Source organism: Athene cunicularia (genome assembly GCF_003259725.1).
Source record: "Athene cunicularia isolate RWA chromosome 2 unlocalized genomic scaffold, athCun1 chr2_part1, whole genome shotgun sequence".
Lineage (NCBI taxonomy): Eukaryota > Metazoa > Chordata > Aves > Strigiformes > Strigidae > Athene > Athene cunicularia.
The window spans coordinates 59,787,925-59,810,583 of record NW_020799095.1 but is presented as its reverse complement, the minus strand read 5'-3'; the positions used below and the strand labels follow the sequence as shown (position 1 = coordinate 59,810,583).

The window sequence follows — 22,659 nt, the reverse complement described above, 5'->3', positions numbered from 1 at the left end:
AAAAAAAAAAAAAATTGTGTATATCTGAGTGTCCAGAAGAAACTGGGGAGGAACCTTAGAAATTCACAGGCTTCCCAGTGAGAAAGCAGGGGCACGCCTGATAGAATAAAGATATTTAGAAATCTCAGGTTACCAGCTTGCAGGGTAGAGAAGTCCCCTAGCTACACATAATGGCATCTTGGTCAGGCTTTGGGTCTGCTGGGTAGGTGCTGACGCACGCCTGGGGGCCATGGACACTCATTAGGCAGGACATAAGATGTCTAAGGGCTAGAAGCCAAATATCCCAAAAATCACCTTGTGGTTTTTCCCCTCAAACATAGGTTTCAGTGAAGTGATTTTTCACTGGTCCAAGAACAGTCTACCTGGCAGGTCTATAACAAAATTGATGAGCTTGGCTTAATGACAGATTTCAAAAGGAAATGAGGTGCTAAGCACTTCTGACTGGTGTAGATTTCAGTCCATCTGTGCCCTTGTTCTTCCTCTGTAAAATGGAGATACCCATAATTCCTACTATATCACATAAATGACATGTAAACCTTTATACTGTAGAGATGCTTTGACACTCAAATAATGAGTGTAGCATATAGGTAGCTTACCTAAAATGAAGTCTTGGCAAATGACAAAAAGAAGTAGCCAGGTTTCAGCTGAGGAAGAGCCACCTTCAATTCTGCATTGTTTTTAGGTGCACATATTCACACAAGTATTATATTCATGAAGAATGATCACAAAGGATTGTGCAATGTTTAGCAGACTGTGGCTTTGATGAGGGGAGGTCTGCAGGTACCACCAGGGTATAAATGACAGTATTATGCAACAGGGTAGAACGTGCAAGCAAATGTGCATTGAATGTTTTATATGACTGCGGCCCACTGATTAAATTCCTGATTGGAGGATAGATTTGTCGTCCTCTTACATAGTATCAAATTTTACCCACGTATTATCCACCATTAACCAAAGGAAAACTGATCACTCCATCGTCATATAAATTGATCTCACTGTGACTTGGCAAGAATTCAGAGCAGTGATGATATTGACCCTGTAAGAATATTATGTCTAATGCCCAGAGGCATTAACCTTTGTTTAACCAAAAGGTAAATCTCTTGATGAAAGGCAACATTTTATTATTATCCACCTGCAACAAATAGCTCATTTCTTACTACTATAACTCAACTGCTGGTACTGAGGAGCAAAATTTGCACTTTACTTTCAGAGACTCTTGAGTAATTCACATTGAGGTCATGGATCAAAACTGATTATATAGCTGTAATGATCAAGTCCTGCAAGGTGTTACACCCAGCACAAAGGGCTAAATGTAGCTGCTGAATCCTGTAGAGACAGAGTTTGTGAACAAATTGCCTTTAGTTAAGAATACCAACGAAGTTACAGGAAGAGGATGGCCAAGCAGGAAAGATGTTCTAGACTTCTGGGGCAGAATTGATCCTTCCAATTGCCCCCGTATTATTTTTTTCTGAGAGAATCTACATAAAGCTGAGTAGTCATTTTTATTGTCTTGGTTCAGAAACAGCTGAAAATCCTACAGCTGGTATATTTCCATGGCATTTGATTTAATGGCAGGCAAGATTATGTTGCCAAAGGCCCATCAAGTGCAAACTCACCCCGATCACCAGTGTTTGCTTCATCCTCAGCAGCCTCTCATGTTTGCTATCATCTTACCTTTAATCAAACATGTTAAGCTAGCATCAGATCAGGTCTTTCCTTGCATATTTCTCTTCTCTGTAAGATCAAGTTTTGCCTATAAGCATGTGTCCCTGTGTTGTCTCATGACAGATGGTTTTCTGCAGCATTCTGCGTACCCAGCCTTGGATGTACCTGCTCAGCTCTACCACAACACAGTCCTAAAGTTATTATTTTCTCTCAGTGGAGTTTATTTTTCTTTATTAAAAGCAAATGTCACTGGGGATTTTGAAATCTGTAGGCCTACATGGTAGGCCACAGGAAACAGTACTTCTTTCCAAATTTAATATTCTTTAATGTGTTTGGTTAACAAAACACTGACATCTGCTTAATGCCTTCTTTACAAGAATCTATCAGATTATGTATTTCTTGCCAACCTCAGCTATCAGTTTTTGCATTTACAAAACAGAACATGAAGTAAGTAACAAGGCAGCTTAAAGTTCCAGAGCTAAAATCTTGCATAAACCTTTTTTATTATTATTATTATTTTGGAAAATGTATCTGCTCTTTCAAAATTTTTAATAATGGTGATCTCATGCACTGAGCTGCTGTTTAAACAAAAACCACCCATTGACTGTAAAGCTACAAAGCAGAGAAGAAAAGCAATGAACTAAGGGAGAGATAGTTAATACATAGCTGTCCTCTTTGTGCCAATGCTGCCCGCAAAGCTCTAGTGCAAATCAGATGCCTCATTGGAGAGAATTTTTGGCACCCTAAAAATAAACAGCAGCAAGTGTGTTTCTGAACCTCACTTATAAAACCAGTTGCATATACTGTAAACTCTCCCTTGCTATTTTTAACCCTTGGGCTCCCATGTTTTGTCTTCATTTTGTCAAAGCAAAGGAATGTGAGAGAGGTGTCTACTAGACTCCTTCACTCAGCCTGAGGGTTAATTACTCAGTTTGGTAGACATTTGAAAATATTATGTTACCTCTAACGGCAAAATTGATAGAAGCTTGTTTCAGGCTCACTTTATGTCATTATGGCAGATTAAATTAACTAATCATAAATTACACTGGCTAAAGTACATCTGCTACTCACTAAATGTGCAGAAGGAAAGGAAGGGTTTTTTTTCTGAATAAGAAGTAAATGCCATACAGCAAATTAAAGACTTTGTTAAACCAATAAACATAAATTCAGGCAACAAAAACTGAAAGCATCCCAAAGATGGCACAGATTCTGAAGACCATAGCAGCAGTCTAACACGGAACCTGTAGTTGCTGCAGAAAGGCATCAACAGTCACTGCTGCAGGTGTATATCCACAGATCACAGAGTTAAAATAGTCCATTAAAAAATAAAGAAGGTCAATTAAAGAAGAATAAGCATGTTCACATTATTGTTAGATGTCTTTGAATACCAATATGACGTGAGGTGCATGTCTGCAGCCTGTACTTCCAATGTCACCTTCCATTCTCTGTTCAGAGGGGCTGAATGCACCATTTCTCTGTGCTTCCAAGGAAAGGATGGATGTATACACATCACTGATCTAGAAGACAATATAAATTTTACAGTGATTCTCTTGTGAAACTCCGCATTGCAGGAGGCAGATGTGACAGTTGATACTATGTCAGTATAATTGAATTCCTAAACAGGGCATGGACAACTGAAGTTAGAAATGTGTGGGAGGAATTGTGGGACAGAAAACACAGGCATTCAAGACCTGTTTTGTGCAGTATAGAGTTCCTATCTGTAAGCTCATGGTAGACCAGCTCAATCAATCATATTAAATGAGGATTTTTTTTTCTTCTGGGAGAAAATAAGGAATAAAAGTGGTATCATATTGTATTGCATGTGGATTCACATATGCACTTGTCAGTTAAAAAGCAGGACATCGTTTTGGGATGACCAGATAACTTGGTCCTGTCTAGGAAACAAACTTTGCTGAACACCTCTACAAAGAGTCCAAGATGATCAGCTTCCCAGTGACCATGTTTAGAAGGAGAGTAAATAAAGGATTGACAAATCTGTTGTGTTCCTTCAGGTGTCACAGAGCCTCATGAAGCTTTGAGGGCATTTGAATAGCCCAAACTTAGTTCAAGTGTGAACTCTCAACATATTATAAAGTCTTCTGAAAAAGTGCAGTACTCTGTTCACCTGTTTCTAGGTTCCTACTCCATCAGTCTCTTAAGGCAGATGATGCTCTTAGCACCATCTGAGTCCTTTTCCCTCATATTTCCCTCCCATTTCATGTTTTTTGAACAATATTCCCCAAACCACCTTCTATTCATGATGCATACAGCTACAAAAAGGTCAGAAGGAATGAAATACAGCTACACAAGGATTTAGAGGAAAGCAGCAAGGAAAAAAATTGTGTCCCTCACCAACATGCAGAAGGCAATGATGAGGCTTAGTCCTGCAGTGAGAAAATTCTAAAAACTTCCTCTGAAAATAAAAAAAAAGCTTACATCACCATCAGTCACTGGATAACCTATTTTAAGCCCATCAGAGCCAGTGCGCTCTTCTCATGTTGCTAATTAAAAATGATAGATTCGTCAATTAATCTCTCTTCCTGTCCCCTAGTCTTGGTATGAGATTTTTCAAAGGGACAAATGGTAGTTAGGTGCCCACAAGTACCATTTCAGCCCTGAAAACTTGTGCCTTTGTCAACATGAACACTACCTTGTCTTTACCTATGAAATGACAAAAAGAAAACCCTAGGAAGCTTTTTCACCCTGAAAAACACAACAGATTTATAATTTGGGAATAATCTTATCTTCTGTACAATAAATATTGCTACATAAATCCTTCCTGGACTCCAGTCCAAACTTGTTCATTGATAGATGAATAAGCCTCTGTTGAATTTGGCAGAGAGAGATGTCCTAAGCTTAGGCTTTTGATTGAAACTCAATTGCAATACTTACTGCAGAGCAGTCAGAGACACTCCACTATTTAGGAAAGAAGCAACGAAGGCAATCTGGTTTTATTCATATTGAAATGGAGACAAAGATAAAGGTCCTGCTGTTAGCTTAGCAAAGTGCTAGTCACATAAAGCAAGCCAACAAAATGGGTTATCTTATCCCCTTTTCAGTATATGTATTGCTGGGCAGTAAAATAGAATTGGGGTGTACAAGGTTAACAAGCCAGCATCACATTATGAAGCAAGCGATAAAATTGTCTTCTAGTTCTTAACTCTGACCTGTTCCAGTGAAAAGCTGCCAAGCAGAATTATGTCATCCTGAACATCTCTCTCAAACTGTTCAATATATGAAGGAATCTCTTCATCTTCAAGCTCCCTGTGAAGGTCACATGCCTTACCGAAGCTGACAGGCATCACAGAGTCTGGAAAATCTTCACTGGCAACACAGCCTGCTTGAAAAAAATGTGGCAGATTATCTCTTAACAAATGGGAGTTCATTCACTGGTTAGTACCTTCTCAGTTAACACGTTTGGCCCACCAACACTTTTAAGACAACAATTCATGACATAAAATGAACAGTAATTAAATAACAGCAGTAGAACTGGTGGGTTCTAAGTGCCATTACCAGGAAAACTCTCCTCAAGAGAAACATCGGCATACAGGTACAAATTTAGCACATGCAACTTATTCCTCAAGTAATTTTAAAAAGTGGCGTTCTACATTTCCACAGTCACTTAGCTCCCCTTTAAATCTTAAAGGAACGTGGATTTGGCATAACTTTGGCTTTCACTTCTGAAGAAGAGGAAGAATAACTGCAATTGAAAGGGAGTTTTAGGCAGAGCCGCACTGAGCATTTCATCTTCCTCCCACTCACCCCAGAGGATCAGATTCCTCCCCTAGGTGTGTGCATGCAGCTTCTGTCTAATTAATTTGGTTCGGTTCTGCTCTCACCCACATCATTCCTCTGATTTCACTGTGGTGACGGTTGCAGAACCAAAGGGTATGTGCTGCACATAAATAAAAATAAATCCCATTCATAAAGTCAACTTTAAAGAGAGGCTGGGTTCTTTTTTCAGTATAATTCATCACGCTACATAAAAAACAGATCTTCTTATTGATACCTGTTACAGTACTATTATTTATTACCCAAACTAGTATTAAAGACAACTACTTTTGCTCATTTCTCCATGTTAGGATCTCTAAGAAATGATAGATATCAGGTTGATCCCATCTGACTTTATCTTTCTTGCGTCATATTTCTGTGTGTAAGTTTTTCTAGTTCTCCATGCCTTTCTCTGCAAGAAACTGCCATATCTGGTTATTTACTTTTCTCTTTGTCCATCCTAAGACATGAAAGCAGTTAAAAGATTTCTTTTTTTTTTCCCCACTTCCCTTTGAAGTCTCTCGTTCTCTAATGAAGACCAGAAAAGGAAAGATAAAACTAAGGCTATTAACATTTTCAGTTTTGCTCACTACTCATTGTTTAATGACTTTAATTGTTGAGCCTCCTGAGTACTTAAATCACCTCAGTGCCACCAACACACAGGAAGTAGGGTGGGTTTTTTATTTAATTACAACAGGATACAATTCAAAATCATGTTGGAGGAAGTGTACAGTAGATATAAACAACCTAAACCATTACCTTAGGGTACACAATCTCTTCATGTAGCATCTAATAAGCCTAATGAAAAGTGATTTGACCTACAACTATTAACTGCAAGAACAAAACAATATTTACATTTAAATTTACTGTAACATTAACAGTTTGGCTAGGAGAGAGAATATCCAGGAAGCCCTCAAAAAGGAAACTGCCAACAGCAGAAGACGCAGCATTACTTGTTCCCCTCGATGCTGTGTTGTACACAATGGGCCATTTGCTCAGCTTGTATCAATCAAGCTGCTTTACTGCTTTCACAGGAGCAGTGCAAGTTTGAATCCTGGGAAGACTACATTACTACCTCAGGATCCTCTAGATATAGAGAGACAGTCCTATATTAAAAAAATAAATAATAATAATAATTTGGTTCACAAATACAACCATGCAGTGATTCATCAAAATATCCTTTTTTTTGTTTATTATTTTTGTGAGGAATCTTAGCAAGTGAACTCAATTTTTGTGGAAGACACTGGACTCATTAGCATATGTTTTGGGGAAGAGAGCAAAATAAGAGAGAACATTTTCAAAATGAGGGAAGTAACTGCTAAAAATACTGAGATAAATTATGATTCAGATTTGAAAAATATTCAATTAAAAGATACATATTCTCATTTAGGCACAGTTGGAAAAACTGTTCATCTGCCTGAGCTGGAGACAGGGAGAGAAGAGGATTGTTCAGATGGTCTATTGCTTCCATGCTGACTTTGCAAAGAAGTCTCTGAAACTCAGTCACCATGAGGTTGCTCCTTCTCTGAACTGACCCACAGGTTAGAGGCTTGAGCTGCTGCCCCAGGGCAATGCTTGACCAAAATAAAGCCTTCACTTCATTGTACAGAAGTAGCCACAGTGTTAAACATGTTACTACTTCGTACACACAGGATGAAATGCTTGAAAATTTATGAGGAAATTCATTGATAGATCGATAAACTAATGAAAAACTAACTGCTTCAAGTTGTGAGCATCTGTGTCAAACTTTTCATTGCTCAACTGTACTTAACACTGCAAGTCAAACTTTCTGCACAGTTTGAATCACTTCTCTTTAGCACAGGCTGTATTTGCCGATGCTGTGCTGTAATTAAAACAATCTCTCCAGTATTATCTTGACTGCTTGTAATTTCATTTACTTCTGCATTTGTCCATCAGATAGCAGTGGTTTATATACTGAGAATTTAAAGAGTAGGTTCACCAGCAGACTACACTTCAGCATAGGTTTGAATGTGTAAAGCAGCTATCAACTCCACATGGAAAATGCATTTTGGCTGCCCAGTTCTAGAAGACTCTCAGTATAAATTGTAGCTAAAAAATTACATTACCAGAGGCTCATACACATCAGTTTCAAACAACTAAAATGCTGCATAACATTGCACTTCAATTTTTTGGTTGTTGCCAAAAAATGTTATAATAGAAAATACTTTTTATATTATTCACCTAGAATCATTTTAGATGTGCATGGATCACAATTTTACATTGTTTGAGAAATTTTATTCCTAGGTAAAAAAATAGAGAGTCTACATCTTTATCTAAAATCAAACTGATGTTGCCTTTTGAGCTGACTTTTATAATATGAACTAACATGTACCAGAGGAGTGACCAACAAGTTACTCAGCAACAAAATGTTTTTAAAATATACAATTATATAAATTCTGAGCCATGTTCTTTCCTTTCCTTTGGGGATCATCTATTAATTAGGACTGAATGACTACGTGATTTTTCAGCTCAGTGGTCACATGAAGAAAGAAGCAGTTCTGTAAGAGTGGAACCAAGTGAATCCTAGTTTTCTATGGATATTCTGATGTCTAATAAGGGTCAAACTCCCATATTAGCTTTTCCCTCAGTGGAGACGTTAATAATGCTTGTCTGCTCTGCTCAGCTGCCCACTTCCATAAAACTGGTAGAGAAGTCAGACCCGTGAGACTTGCTCTCTGTTAAAAAAAGGGTTTGAAAGAGAACAACAGGTTCAAAAATTGGGAGGGAGAAACACAAAGGCAGAAATAAATAGAGCCTGAAAAACACACGCAAGAGGTGGAGGCTTCACAAACCTCACTTCCTCAGGAAAATCTTGTTCTTTCCTGGATTTTATTCTCCCTGGTCAAGTAAAGTGAAAAATTCAGCTAGGATGGGGTACAACATTCACCCACAGGACTAGCTCTGGTACCCATTATGGCACTTTGTTCAAGACACAAGACAGCAGCTGGTTGCGGTGTCTCTGCTACTCACTGCCTTCATGCCTACATGGGGGCTCTGGCAGGCACCCGGAGTGCAAGTCGTGTTAATGCGTTTGCTTGCCCTTGGATCAGTGATCCAGCAGCTCAACAACCTCGGCATCCTCAGTGCATGATCACCGTCCACAAAGAACATCATGTATGTTCAAAGGGCGTTGGATGGAGGAGAGCTTTGAACCTGTCTTACACCTCATGCAGCCAAACCCTAGTAAAAGCGTTTTGCCTCTTGTGGTGGTTTGAAAAAGCCTGATATAGAGAAAGACATTTTCAGTTCAAACACACCTGGTGAGTTTAAATTACAAACATTTGAGGAGATCAATGAAACCTTATTTCTCTCTAAATACGCTATTTGCTATTATCCTCTGTAAAGCATCTGCTCATCTTAACAATATTCATTATTGTTATTTGCAATATAATATAAAGATTTAGGGCACCTAGCTGAATGAGAGAATAACCACAGATGGATGGGGACGTCTTCTCCTTCACTCCCTGGTTCCCTTGTTTAAAACTGGACAAACACACACTGCAATTTATATTACTTACCTTTAGCTATTCAAAAAGCAATAGTCAAGTTTAAGTCAGTTGTCCAAGACCCTTCTAGAGCCAAAGGAAAGAGAAGAACTGCTTCCAGGGTGTAATTTGTCTAATCAGCTAAGAGGGGTCTACATGAGGTGGACTGAACCACTGCCCAGAGGTCCTTCTCTCTCCCTCCCCTACCACATTGGGGGAGCCCCACAACATAACTTTCAGAAAGCTAATGGAAGGGGTACTAGACCCCACCCTGGGGCACACTGTAAAATGACATCAGGACATTTTCCTTAATCATACAGGGTTATTTTGATGATATAGATATTGAAGAATATGAAATGCTATAAATATTGGTAAACAGGGACTACATAAGTACCACAGCTAGAGACACCATGTCACTCTTTCCTATAGATATAATGTTGACTTAACAGCTGAACGTGGTTTTATTTTAACCTATGTTGTTGCAAGATGAAAGCAACAACCAACCTGCAGCATTGCTATAATCTTTCTCAGCAATGTGGAGCTCTACATTAACATGCAACAACAGAGAGCTTGCTAATAATATGTTAAAGGCTTTTGCTTAATCTGCATGAATTTAGTTGTGATAGGTGTACTTTCTTTTCCTTGCATTTAAAATAAGACAAAATGGGTTTCAACGTTGTTACTGATATGGCCAGTGCCAGTTCAAGGGATTTTGCAACCCTAGGCAAATGAAAATGTTTGCCTCCTCCAGAACAAAGTTGCTCACAAGCTCAAGTCATAAAGCATGTTGCAGCTCCTGGAGCTCCAGTGCCTTAGGCAACCACCTGCTCTGTCTCTCTGACAGAGTAGGTCCTGTGTATAACAGAAATACAACAAAAACCCTCATAGGCATAAAAAGAACAGAAAATACGTTTACACAAAAGACCTCTGCTGAAAAACAAGGTGGGCGATAACCAAAAATATGAGAGCAGTCCTGAGCTGGGGCTTGTTCATATGTCACTTCTCCTAGGATGAACCAGAGGAGAGCAGCAGACATGCACCTTGTGTTAAAGGCTGTGGTGATAACAGGTCTTGTGAATCAACTGGGTGTTAAATAATGCCTGTAAAAATAAGTGAAGCCAAAGTAAGGCTATTGGTTTGAGGTGAAGAACTCTCTTCTATACTTTTTTTTACTGTACATGGAACATCAATTTGTGTTTGCTAACAAAGCCACAAAAAACATTTTCTTACTCACCTGCTAGTGTAAATTCTTATGTAGATAACCTCAACACCGTGTGACATGACCCATGCATCTGACAAATAGCCCACCCATTTATGAGCTTACATGAGAATTTAGATTTCTATCTTTGAGCACATAAGCAATGATATTTCCAGTCTTCTTTTATAAGGGTGGAATTCAACATGCAAAGAAGCAGCCTAGAGAAAGCACGCCACTTAAGTTACACTTTAAACCACATAAACATGACTCAAAACAAAAACATTTGGGGAAAAAGATCTTACAACCTCACATTAAAATCAATGTCCCTTTCACTTCTGAGTTCAAGGGGATGGATTACCCACTTTCCTCCCGCATCCAGACTCAAATGAGTTTTATTTTTCTTTATGCAAATTATTGTATTTACCTTGGAAGTCCAGCATCTTGTTTTCTTCATCTAGAAGCTTCAACAGTTTACTGTACAGCATTTGCTCATCAAATTTCACAGGATCTTAAAAAAACAAGAGTGAAGCATCTATTGTTTCTTCTAGTAGTATTTTAGGAAACACTATTTTAAACTATAAAGATATAAATGTTAAGAAACCATTTGACACTTAAAAATACTTTTCACAGTGCTAGTTTTATAGCAGAGGTGACAGTAATTTTCTTCCGAGTTGTAAAAGACAGTTTAAAATAAAAAATATATAATCATATATTTTCAAATGGTGAGCAGTATTATATCTTGATCTGGACTGAAACTGATTTACTAATTCTGCTAGCAGACTAGTTGAAATTATTATTTATATTCAAATTACCAGATGAATTTTATTTGACTCTCAATAAAAATCGGAACTACCTAATTAGTTTTCTAATGTGATTTTTGATCTTTATTAGAAATTTTACCTTGCTGTCCGTAATAGTAACACTTTATCTAGTATGAGTAGTCATTACAGCACACCATGAGTTTTGGTTTTGTAGCTGGTCAGTCATTCAAATTCCCAGTAACATCTGCAGATTCTAAAAAGGAGCAAGGGACACACAAATACATGCCTTTTTTTCATGAGACCTAAAAAAATAACTTCAAGTGTCTATATTCAAGGGAAAAATGACCAGATGAGACAGTCTTCCCTCCAGATATCCCAGACTCTGGCTTCTCTAAATTGTCAGTAAAAACAAGCAGGAAGAAGGCCAAAGAAATACATACAAGCTAGATGCATTGAAGTACCTCTACAAGTGAGCTTGGGTGACTCTTCTTAAGTGCCAGATAGAATCTCAAAGAAAAAATTTTCTTTACCATTAAATTTCAGAGCCAAGTTTTTCAGTTACACTGAGCATTTAAAGAGGGAAACCTGCAAACCTATTCTGCAAATACAGAATCTTTTACATTTCCTTTAGCATGTAACACTGAAATGTTCCCTTGGTGAAGATGTGGAAGCAAATCCATAGTGGGGTGTTGTTTGTTCTCATGGCATTATCAACTCAGACAAATTTACAGAAAAAAACTAATTTATCAAATATAGAAAAGATAATTGCTAATATCTTTAATTTCACAGAACAACCTATTAAAGAATCCCATATGATGAATACATTAAAATGATGTTTAACTTTGTATAATAGAGTTAGTGGCTGAAGATTTGCTTTTCACCAGCTATTCTCTTTGGGCATTGGGCCTGACTTGCTTAAGTCATAAGAAGAGTGTAACTTTAAAGTATGCCCTGATTTCTTCATCTTGTTCCGCCATTGGTAAACCACGGTAAACCTTGATTTTTTTTTCATCAGTACACAGAAATTCAAGTTAATGATGTGCATTAGAGACTGTTTTTCTCAGTCACACAATTTTTTGCCTCAAAACTTTAAACCTCCATATCTACTCAAAGTTTCTCGTGAATTTCAGAAATGACTTATTTAAGACCCATTATAGTAGACAGATTTTTTTAGATTTGACTACAACCGTGTGTCTAGAGAGTCTCTGTAGTACAAAGAAGCACAAGGTTTGAAAAAATGAAGGGCTAGGAAGGTAACACGCAAGAACTGGGTCTTGCGTGCTATCATGTTGTTAAAGCTTAACAACAGGAGCTGGGCCAAAGCATTCAGTGCATAGCTAAGCACTTCATTACCATGATGATGTTCTTACTTAAGTCCATGCAAATTCAGGCAGGCCCGCTCCCACCCTTTTTTATCTAAAAGCCATGACAGCAAAGGAGAATTTCCTCCACTAGACAATACCTCCCGTTTAATCTCTCTCATACCTATGCATAACTTCTGTTCTCCCAGAGTCCCACCCTCCCACTCCTTGCCATCGCCCACAGAGAGCAAAGTTACACATCTCAGCTAAATGGGCAAAAAAAAAACATCCAAAAAATTCTCCTCATGTGCTGGGAACTTTTACAGACTATGGGCTTTCCTTCTGTTAAGCAAACACACGTTTAGGTCAGTAATAAAATTGCTCTCCAAGAAGGACTGTGGGAGCAGGGCTACATCTTAGTACTCAGTTCTGGGATAACTTAGTTAATTAAAGAGAACATGGTGTAGACAACATTCTCGAAGTGTGCTTCATTTTGCTACGGTGACAGAGAGAATACAGCACAGCCTCACTTTTACCCGTCCATTAACTTACTGTCCTTGATCAAAGACTATATACCGCCTATCGTGTTCAGAGCAGTTAAGGCTTATAATTTAAATTGTAAACCTCAATATTTAAATAGAACTGCATATGTGATCTTTGTCACCTCATTTTCATGAATGGAAAAGAATATTCTGACACAAAAATTACATACTTAATTCTGCCTCACCTTCTTCACTGACCTCCATCCCACACTGCCTTGGGTTTATTTCCTCATCCATCAACGGGTCAAAGTAATTTCTGCTGTATTCATTTCCTGTGGAAAGCACATGAAGTAAGGGTCAGCGATTATTAGAAGCACATGAACCAAAATGTTAATTTTGAAATCGACACCAGCAAGCAAAGGGGCATTTTTTGCTACTTTATAAGCTTAATTTTTTTAACAAGTCCTCTAAGCCTACTAGTACTGCAATTATCATCTTGTGAAAGGTCAGAAAAGGTAATTCTGGAAACAAGTCCACTTTATGTTACTTTTTCTCAGCAACTAATGAGAAAAATTCTTAAATTTAGATGATGGAAAGATAAGACAAATTTTAAAAATGCAGCATGCCTAACATAAGCTGAATTATTCTTGAAACACATTGCACAAGTGAATTACCCATGCTGCAGAGGAATTTGTGTTTCACAGCTGACCCCTCCAATTTCAGCAGTTTTAAATTTCACCACTGAGGTTTCAACGTCTGGTGCATCTTTAATACTGTATTCAACCAGAGAAGTGTTTAATTACAGAGGAGATACTAGAATACTGCCTCATTAATCTGAACAGCAATTATATTCAGTTGGGCTAGGTAACTAATCCAAGATTTTGATGTGATAAAACCACTCATTTTAGCACTTTCTATTCCAACAGCTAGTTTTATCTGCTCTTTAGAAACTAATCAAGTTTACCAAAAAAAAAAAAAAAAAAGAATAATGCAGCATCTAGCTGCCTAGAGGAACGGCCTGTAAAAAATCCAGAATCATTTTCCTTACACAAGGGAGAAAGGAGGGCTTTTTCCTCAAAATATGTCCTTCCTTCAGCAAAAGTGCTACACTCTATTAAAACCATCCTCACATTCAATGGTACTAAACAGAGAAAGAGCAAATAATTAAGTCCATAACAAATTATAAAGTTGCTTGAATAGACATAGGTCTATATCCTGGAAAATACATAAGAGCTAAATGTACGAGGGAGTTAATTCATCCAAGATACACTATAGTAGTCTACAGTGTATTTGTTTTAGAATCAAAAATAATCCAAGCAGCAGCTCCTTTTCAGAGACTAAATGAAACTTTGATATGAAACTAGGTTTAATTTATATTTCTGGACTGGCACATTTTGACTGTCAGTCTCTGTTCCTTCAATGTAGTAAGTACAAGAACTGAAAATTTGCTTTACCTTGAGGTCTCAATAAAGAAAAAATAAATGAGTTTCATTTTTGTTACTTTATCTGTCAACAACTACTAGGCTGGTATGAATCTTGGCAGTATGTAATCAAAGTCTTATGTACTGCAATAACAGAGCCATTCTACCTTATTCACTGTAATTGTTTTTCTCTAGCACAAAGCACCATGATGTTATATGAACACCCTTTCACATGTTGGTAAAATAATTCACCCATGTGCTAAAAAAGAAAATGATGATGCATTTCTTTATTCAATTACTTCATAGTTGTAAATGTAAACTGCTGGAAAGTATGTTGCAGCCATACAAGCAATACTCAGCTAGAGCATAGGCTTTTTGTACAGTCTTAATATCACAACAGCTTTTATTGAATTTTAATACCCCATGCTCTTTATCCTGTGGGTCTGGTGTGAAACTCTGAGGAGCAGACTTTTGCGCAACTCTTCTGGGCAGAATAATTGGCATTTAAGAAGAAGTGTCATGTTAAATTTGAGTCTGCAAGGCATGAAAACCATTATTCAAAAAAAGGGATACACTGACAAATACCATTAAACAGCTTGTTCTTTGGTCCTCTTTAAAAAAAGAACAACCTCAACTCTTCTTTGAGGAGTATGAGACATTTCATCTAGGGCTTTGGCTCTGTCAGAACTGCACACAGCTGAAGACAGAAAGTTAACCAGAAGTAAAAGGAAGGACCAGGTTTGATTTCTCCAGAGCAATGTACACCCTTTAAAACCTACATAGGTAGAATGAGTGGTAAATGCCAGAGTCACATCCTTATGGTGATTTTATAGATAACAAGCCATTTTAAACTGCAAGAGTTCACAGAAGGCTTTCAGTGATGCTTTTAGGTGGTGGCAGGGTGGGAGGGGGCTTGGTCTTTTTTTCCGCCTCAGCCACCCATACACCTTGAGAACTGGTGTGACCATGAGGTCTGGACAGGTCCTAAGATTTGTTGGGAGCAGGGAGAGTTGCTTTAGTTTTAAAATACAAAATTATCAATTTTAGTCAACGTAACATACTGCCCAAGGCATTTGCTAATAACATTTTGTGAGCATGTGAACAGATTACTAATCATTTCACATTTGCTTTTGGAAATATTTGAAAGTGTATAACATGTAAATTAACAGTCCACTAAGGAATTTGTGTTGCTCTGCTTCATGTTATAAACACAGTAAAGTAAATGTTAATACAGAGCTTGCTTGCAGGTATTTTGAACAGCAGCGTACAGCTTGGTGCTTTTGAAGAGCAAGTTACTTTGAATACCTGCTCCTACAAAGATTTGGTCAACTTTAGAAACTTAGGTCTTTGCTTTGATCCAGAGGTTCACTCAAACGCGTTAACGCGGTTTGAAACCCTATTCACCCCTCACAATTGTGTTATTTCATGTGAAAAGCAGAATGGATAATTCAAAAAACTTGAATTGAAAAAAAAAAACACAGATTATCTATAAATTAAAATAAAAATGGAAAGAAGGGTGTTGGCACAACAGTGACCAGGTGGGAATTTATGCAGTTTAATTAAAGCAAGAGGAGTTACTAATAAAATTAGCATAATCCTTGGATGCAGCCCATGGGACTGCACACGTATTACTAGGACTGGATGAAACTCTAAAATGGCTTTTAAGCTAAATGTCTGTAGTCAATTATACAGTCTATGTCCTGAGAATACCACAGAAATAGCTTGACTAAGATGCATTTCTACAACATCTTCCACTCCAGAAAAAAATCAAGTAGTCCGTATCAATATTACATCAAGGGTACAGCATGGAATTTGAATGGCAGGCAATTCCATTTATATTGTACTATTGATCTAAGTTTCTAGTTTACTGAAAGAATAGACAAAACTATGTTGGATTTGTTAAATGCTTCTGACTAATGTAAAAATGAAGGAATTTTTAATAGCTAGGTGACTTATTACTAGAAGTTTGAATAAGCATTTACTGATGCTTGTTTTCAGAGTGATGCTTGCTCTCAGGGTTTTGGCATGAGCCAGCTTTCATTAGAAGAGAGAATGCAGATTATGGTCCAAGCAAACTTGCCATATTAGGCAACAGCTCTCCCTTTTCAGGCAGCAGTGTGGTCCACACATGTCTCTACCAATAACTAGGCAGAACATTACTGAGCATTACTAACGCAACTCATAAAGCCTTTTGCATAAGATAGAATAAGACAGAGGCATCTTAGAAAGATGAAATTCCAGTCTCAGATATCATTTTGACCCAAAGTGCTATTCAGGCATAATGATGCAGCCAGGAATGGATAAGAGTAGTCCTCCTTTCCACACAGCTGTCTTTAAGCATTGATTTCTTCTAGAAATTTACATCTAACATTATCATCTATACTGTAAGTATAGATAAATATTATCTATGTTATTTTAGATGTAGATCTAAAATAAGATTCCTGGGAAGGACAAAATTATTCCAGATTATCACCAAATACACGAAGGGCTAGAATGTTTTACATAGAGCTTCAAATTTTCATGAGTACCAGGCAGAATTCAATGAAAAAATATGCATTAACGGCATCCTCAAACAGAAGAGCATTAAGTAAGTGACTGGACAGTAGATTATCATCTTGAAAACACAGCTTGTTAAATACTACCATCACCAGTCAACTTCTCAATTTTTAAAAAGTTTTAAAGGTATCATATGGCATTTTCCTTATCCTCAGCAGAGACCGTATGTAATGAGTAAACCACTTAACTGTGTCTTATGTTTATACTGCAAGCCTTGAATAAACTCACTTGTCAGCTTTGGCAGGACACTGGCAAAGGGGCTGCTCAAGAGCTTGAGCAGCACAGATCATGCTGAGCCTTCCCCAACACTTCCAAAATGCCACACTGCACTCACAGCACCCACTTTTTTTAAACCCCTGGCCCACTCCACTCCTGTAAGACTTACCACATTTGCTGCTGTTAAGCAAAAGTACAGCAAGGGAAAGTATTTTTTGTATCATTTTTTTAAATTTTTTTTTATCCTGCAGGCAACAGAGGGCACTGTGCCAAGGGACGCCAGTGTGCCAGTGTGAGACCTGCTGCTTTTCCTGGAGAAATGCTGTTGGTTGAAGGCGTGAGAAAAAGATTTACTGATGATGACAGAGTTCATTTAGGAACACTATTAGATAATGTGACACACATCAATGGGGAAAAATGGATACTGAGTGCTCACAGGCTAGCAGGCTTGGCTGGTCCCACACTATTCCTGTGAGGGAACTTGCCAAATTTTGAGGGTCCGACAGCACTATTACGAAGCAATTTCCAAGTGTAATAAGTTAGCCTTAAAAATATATATTCAGTCACCTTCTGAAAGAGTATTTCCCAATTATAAAATGCATTCATTCTTCACAATTCTTCTCCCCCTACCTTTCATAAATTCAATTTTAGCACATTACTTAGATGAGTGGTACAGTATCCCTGTTGTTGAAATTGCATGCAATGGATCACGTTTTGCACACTACATTACACCTTGTGCCGTTCTGCTGATTTCAATTGGATTACACATTGTGTAATTCAACGCAAAATTACTTCCAATGACAACCCTTTTATTCCTATGCATACATGGTGATCCATCATGCCCTGCATATCGGGTTTGGCATTTCCATTTCAAGTCCCTGTTGGAATCAGAAAGCATGGAACCACATACACAGAACTTGAATTATTAGATTTAAACTTTGCCTTTGTTTAAGGAAAAAAAAATGGTACTTTTTTGATTCATATTTTTACTACCAGCTTTTATGCAAATCATTTTGTCCAACACAAATACCCTGTGTCTCAAGCTCCGATTTCCTTCACAATGCAGCACAAATGTGAGTTTCCAGCAGATGTGTGTTTTTTCATCTGCATTTACTGTCTCTCCATCAAGTACCTACCATATCTTTGGAATGAAATTAGACTCTGTTCAAAAAGCTGCAGCCTGCAGTTCTCTGTAAACAGACTGAATTCAATGCACTTGCTGATACTTTTAACAAGTTGATAGCCCACACAGCTCCTTCATAAAGCCCTTGTTTTGTCTGCCTATTCCCAGGTCAAGGTCCTCACCCAGTTACACTCTTGAGCAAAAAAAAGGCTTTTATTGCCCTGCCAAAGTTGAACTACCTTTGGCAATAACCATTCCTCAGCAAAGGGTTATCTCTACTTTGGCTTTTGATAAGGAGCAGAACTGCTCTATTTTACAGTGGGATTTTCCCCGTAGGATGCACACAGAACCATGTTAGATAGATCCAACTCAGCTCTGCAGCTAGGAAGTGGTGCAGGAGAGCGCCACACAGAGACACTAATTTCCTCCCAGAAGCAGTATAGCCATGTTAATGCCATGACATACCTGGGCTAATTAGATGAATAGTTTCTGGTCTTCAGTTGAAAGAGCTTTCTTTCCCTCTTTTTTTTTTTTCTTTTTTTTTTTCTTCCCTCAAATATTGTTAATCTCTGTGGGCAAATTTATTGGAGCATGATATGAGATGTTAACAGTGCCTGTTGCAGATAAAATTGTAGAATTAATTAGAGCTTTTGATTTTAGGAGATAATGTAGTTTTGAAAAAAGATTTGTGTATTGGGGTTGATGGGGGGGAAAAATGAATGCTTCTTGTCGTCTGGAGACAATTTTAACTTGAATCATCAACATTTAGGGTCAGACAGCCTCCAGTCTTTATACAAGCATGCAGAATATGAGAGAAAACAATTTGCCTTTTATCCATCTTCCATGCAAAAGCCACAGAGCACCACAGTCTCCAAAGCTGTCTATGCAACCACCAGGTGCAAGGCAGACCACGTAGTGGAAGGATGCTCAAAAAGCCCTGTGCCTGGATTCTGCAGCTTGCATACATGGTCAGCACCCCAGAAAGGTCACTAATTTGTGCTGACATATGTTCCCCCCATATAGTCAGGCTGAAAAATCTTACTTATCTTGTAGAAATGTGCCATCCCACAGAGCCCTTCTCAGGATTAGCTGGACCAAACCTGTGTAGCTCTGTGGCTGTGGTGAACACTAAATTGTGCAAGCCACTTGGACATTTTCTGATCAGAGCAGCTGAGGACAAAAATGTATCAAATGCTACAATAGATTAACATTTGCTTTACAGGCCTATGATAAAATGCTAAGCACAGTAGTCCTGTGTTAAGGGATTGCTTCTGACATACATCATCCACTTGAAGTTGAGCAACTGCCCTCATAGTCTTCCTTCAGCCAAAGAGGGCATATTCCTGAAGGATTAGTGCTTCTGTCATGACAGTTTGCTGGAAGCCTTTTGCTGCGCAGAGTCCTTTCCAAGCCAGCCTGAACATTAGGGCACTCTACAAAGTTTTTTGGGTTAGAATCCTCTAGAGAAAAGAGAAAACCAGCTATTGGCTCACCTTGAGATCAGGAGCCTGGCTCCTGAGAAACAGGTAAACATAGGTTCCTTTCACTCTAGGTTTGGGTGATCTAACCCCAAATATTTTTCCCAGGGACATTTGTCTATTAGACCTCCCATTGGAATGGCCAACATGAAAATTTCTGGCAATTCAGTATTTTCTGAGGGGAAGAAAGGCAGAAGAGTTGGTTGGATTTAGTCATGAGGAAACCCTGAGTACTTTCAGAAACAAATAATCTGCAGTTTGACAAAGATAAGGCTGCTGCTAGATGACCTTAATTTCGTAAGCAATATATGAAAGAAATGAGGTGATAGGAGCGATCAGCAAAGAGTCAGTATAGAATCAAGAAGAGAAAATAGGGTAGAAGTGGCTGCAACCAATTAGCTAGCTGAAAATCAGGAGATTAATCTGAGTAAACAGTCAGTTCTCCTGGGTCACAATAACATTTAAGAGCAGTACCATGTCTTCACTATACAAGAGCAATGATGTAAAGCATACAGCAGAAAGTGTTAATGGCGTATTTGGAATTTTGTTTACCATGGGAAATATGACAGTGAGACACACAGAATAGCAATGGGAGACACAGAGCAACAGACTGAGGATCAGAGGTTTTATATCTATTTCTACCACAAGCCTGCAGGGTGACCACAGATAAGGTCTTGTGCTCTGCCTCAGTTTCTCCACAAGAAAAGGATGCAGGAGCAACTTGAGTCACAAGAATAGTCCCCACCAATCTGGTTTGAAAACTGAAAAAGCCTGTAGGAAAAAAAAAAAAAAAAAAAAAAAAAAAAAAAAAAAAAAAAAAAAAAAAAAAAAGCAAAAAAAACACACCACACCAACCACTAGAAAGCTGTAATCAGTTTCTTGAAAACAAGAATCAATTCACATAGCACAAAAATACCTGTGAATTAAGCTGTTTAGGGGCGGATGCAGCCAAATTGCTCTATCATGGACCTCTGCACTGGCTAATCTCCAAGTGATGTGTGCTCTGCAGAGCAGCCTCCTGTGCAGACACAGCCAAATTCCAGGAACAGGTTTTAAGGCTGTCTTAAACACACAGCTGACTATTCACACTCCTTCTTGGTAACCTTAGCATGGAGGTGTGTGAGACGGCATCCCAAAAGTAGGTGGAGGTTTTTCTAGAGAACACTTCCCTACAGCAATTGCTGACAGAGGAACAGGCTGTGACACTGTTGCAAGATGTAAGAAATGATAGCAACCCCTGTGGCTATTATTTGCTGCCATTAACCACATGGGCGATGGGTGGAAAGTTAATGGAAGGGCAATGTCATGTCCGTGCCCTGCCTTCAAGTGCACAGCCTGAAAATCCAGCCTGATGTTTATATAGTGTTTTCAACCTGTAATCTGCTAAATACTGCGATTAAATAATTGTGCTTAAGGTTATAAATGGTTTAAAATTGTACAGTTCAACACCAAGCGTTAGAACTGACAAATGCCATTCTCCATTGAGTAAGTAACTGAACCTAAGCCTGGGGACTGAGAGCTGGAAGAGCACCCAGTGGTTGTGGAGGGGAGGAAACCCCAAAGGAGGAATATGTTATTGGCATCTGGGGAAGAAAAGTGGAGAAAATTGAAAGGGAGCAGTGGAGGGACCTAAAACATTTATTTTTACACAGGTTGTGCTGTTGTCCTTGGCAGACATTTCCCTTAAGGTAAGGAAGCCTGGCATAAAGTGGGAAAACGACTGTCATTTCACTGGCCTAGCAAAGTTTGGGGCAACAAGCCTTGCGGGTGTGTGTGAGCACCCCCTCCTAGAAAAATAATTTCCAGCGTGGGCTGCAAGTCTTGCTGCTAGGAAAAAAAAAAAAAAAAAAAAAAAAAAAAAGTGCCAAAATCTCTCTTGTGAACTGCAGAGTGGCTCCTGAGAGCTGAGGGGCAGGAGTGGAAGCTGTGGAAGAGTTTCCTTTATGCTGGAGGATGATGATCGTTTTCAATACCACATGTGTTTTTGCTATGACCTGAAATGACAGCAGCTATGCAAAGCGGCTGCGAACATGGAGCAAAGCAAAAGAAGGCAGGCTCAAGGAACCGACTCCTTGGGCTCTGGTGGTCCTAAACCACAATAGATTGCCGTATGAAGGGGCAAGTTACCTGCAGACCTAATCTTCAGTGAGGACTATGAAATATGACCGCTTATACATTACTATATTCATGCAGTTCACAACCTATGCAAGTTGATTTTTCTCTTTCCCTCTTTAATGAGGTATTGTTACACTTGGGAATGGGGAACATTAGCTCATAAGGTACCAGAAGGTTTAGTTCAATTTTTTTCCCAGGTTTTGAGACAGGCTTTAAGCTGGTTTATTAGCAGCCCTTGATAAATTTGAACTGGCCCCTGTAACTGCCAAACAAGTCCTGACATAAGTTAGAGTAAGAATAATTTAATGCAAGGTTGGACCAGATGATCTCTAGAGGTCTTTTTTAATCTAGACTTCTCTATGATGGTATAAATGGATGGTGGGGTTTTTTTTGGTTTGGGTTTTTTTTTTTTTTTTTTAATAGCTGCGTGACTTAGAGGCAGAGCTACATGAATAACTGATCTTTTGGTTAACTGGATGAACAGAAGGTTGAGGAGGGAGACACAGTGTTGGGAAACAAAATTCTCTTAACTCTCAGCAAGCTTTCCTCTCCCCTTACAGAAACACTTAGCTGTGTATCAAAGCATTGCATTCCAGGGAAAATATAACAATTTCTACTCCTTTCAGATTATTCAGTTAGGGTTTTTTGAACAAAATGCTACTTAGGATGAAAAATCAAAATGTTTAAAAACACATTTCAGGCTTTTAAAAAAATGTGTTGTTTTCTTGAGGGAACTATTCATGAATTTCTGAAGAGGCGACTGAAAGCATAGATAGTCTCCAGTGAGCCCGACTTCATTTTTTGCCAGATAGACTATTTCATTAAAAAACAATCAATCCCTTTGTCTGCTTAATCACTGTTCTGACAGGCTGCAAAGGAAAGACTAAGAATTCCTGCTCCGTGCAGCACTGCACAGAGTCACATGAAGGCTAAATGGAAAGGCAAACCTAATTTTGCAAGGGGCCATTAGTAGCTGTAGGCTCTCTGGTCCCACAAGGATAAAATCTTAACACAACAAGGTCTAGCATTTAAAAGCAAATGCCGGAAATTCTGCTCACCAGCCTGT

General features: G+C 38.5%; 1 protein-coding gene across 1 annotated transcript in view; it reads right to left on the bottom strand.

The window, feature by feature from the left end:
- OFCC1 (orofacial cleft 1 candidate 1) overlaps nt 1-22,659 on the bottom strand; it is a 62,568-nt gene that overhangs the window by 32,023 nt on the left and 7,886 nt on the right. The window contains exons 4-7 of the mRNA XM_026841373.1: nt 12,930-13,016; nt 10,565-10,648; nt 4,833-5,002; nt 3,054-3,182 (exon numbers count right to left, since the gene is read on the bottom strand). Coding sequence (XP_026697174.1) covers nt 3,054-3,182; nt 4,833-5,002; nt 10,565-10,648; nt 12,930-13,016 — 470 coding nt within the window. The remainder of the gene's footprint in view (nt 1-3,053; nt 3,183-4,832; nt 5,003-10,564; nt 10,649-12,929; nt 13,017-22,659) is intronic.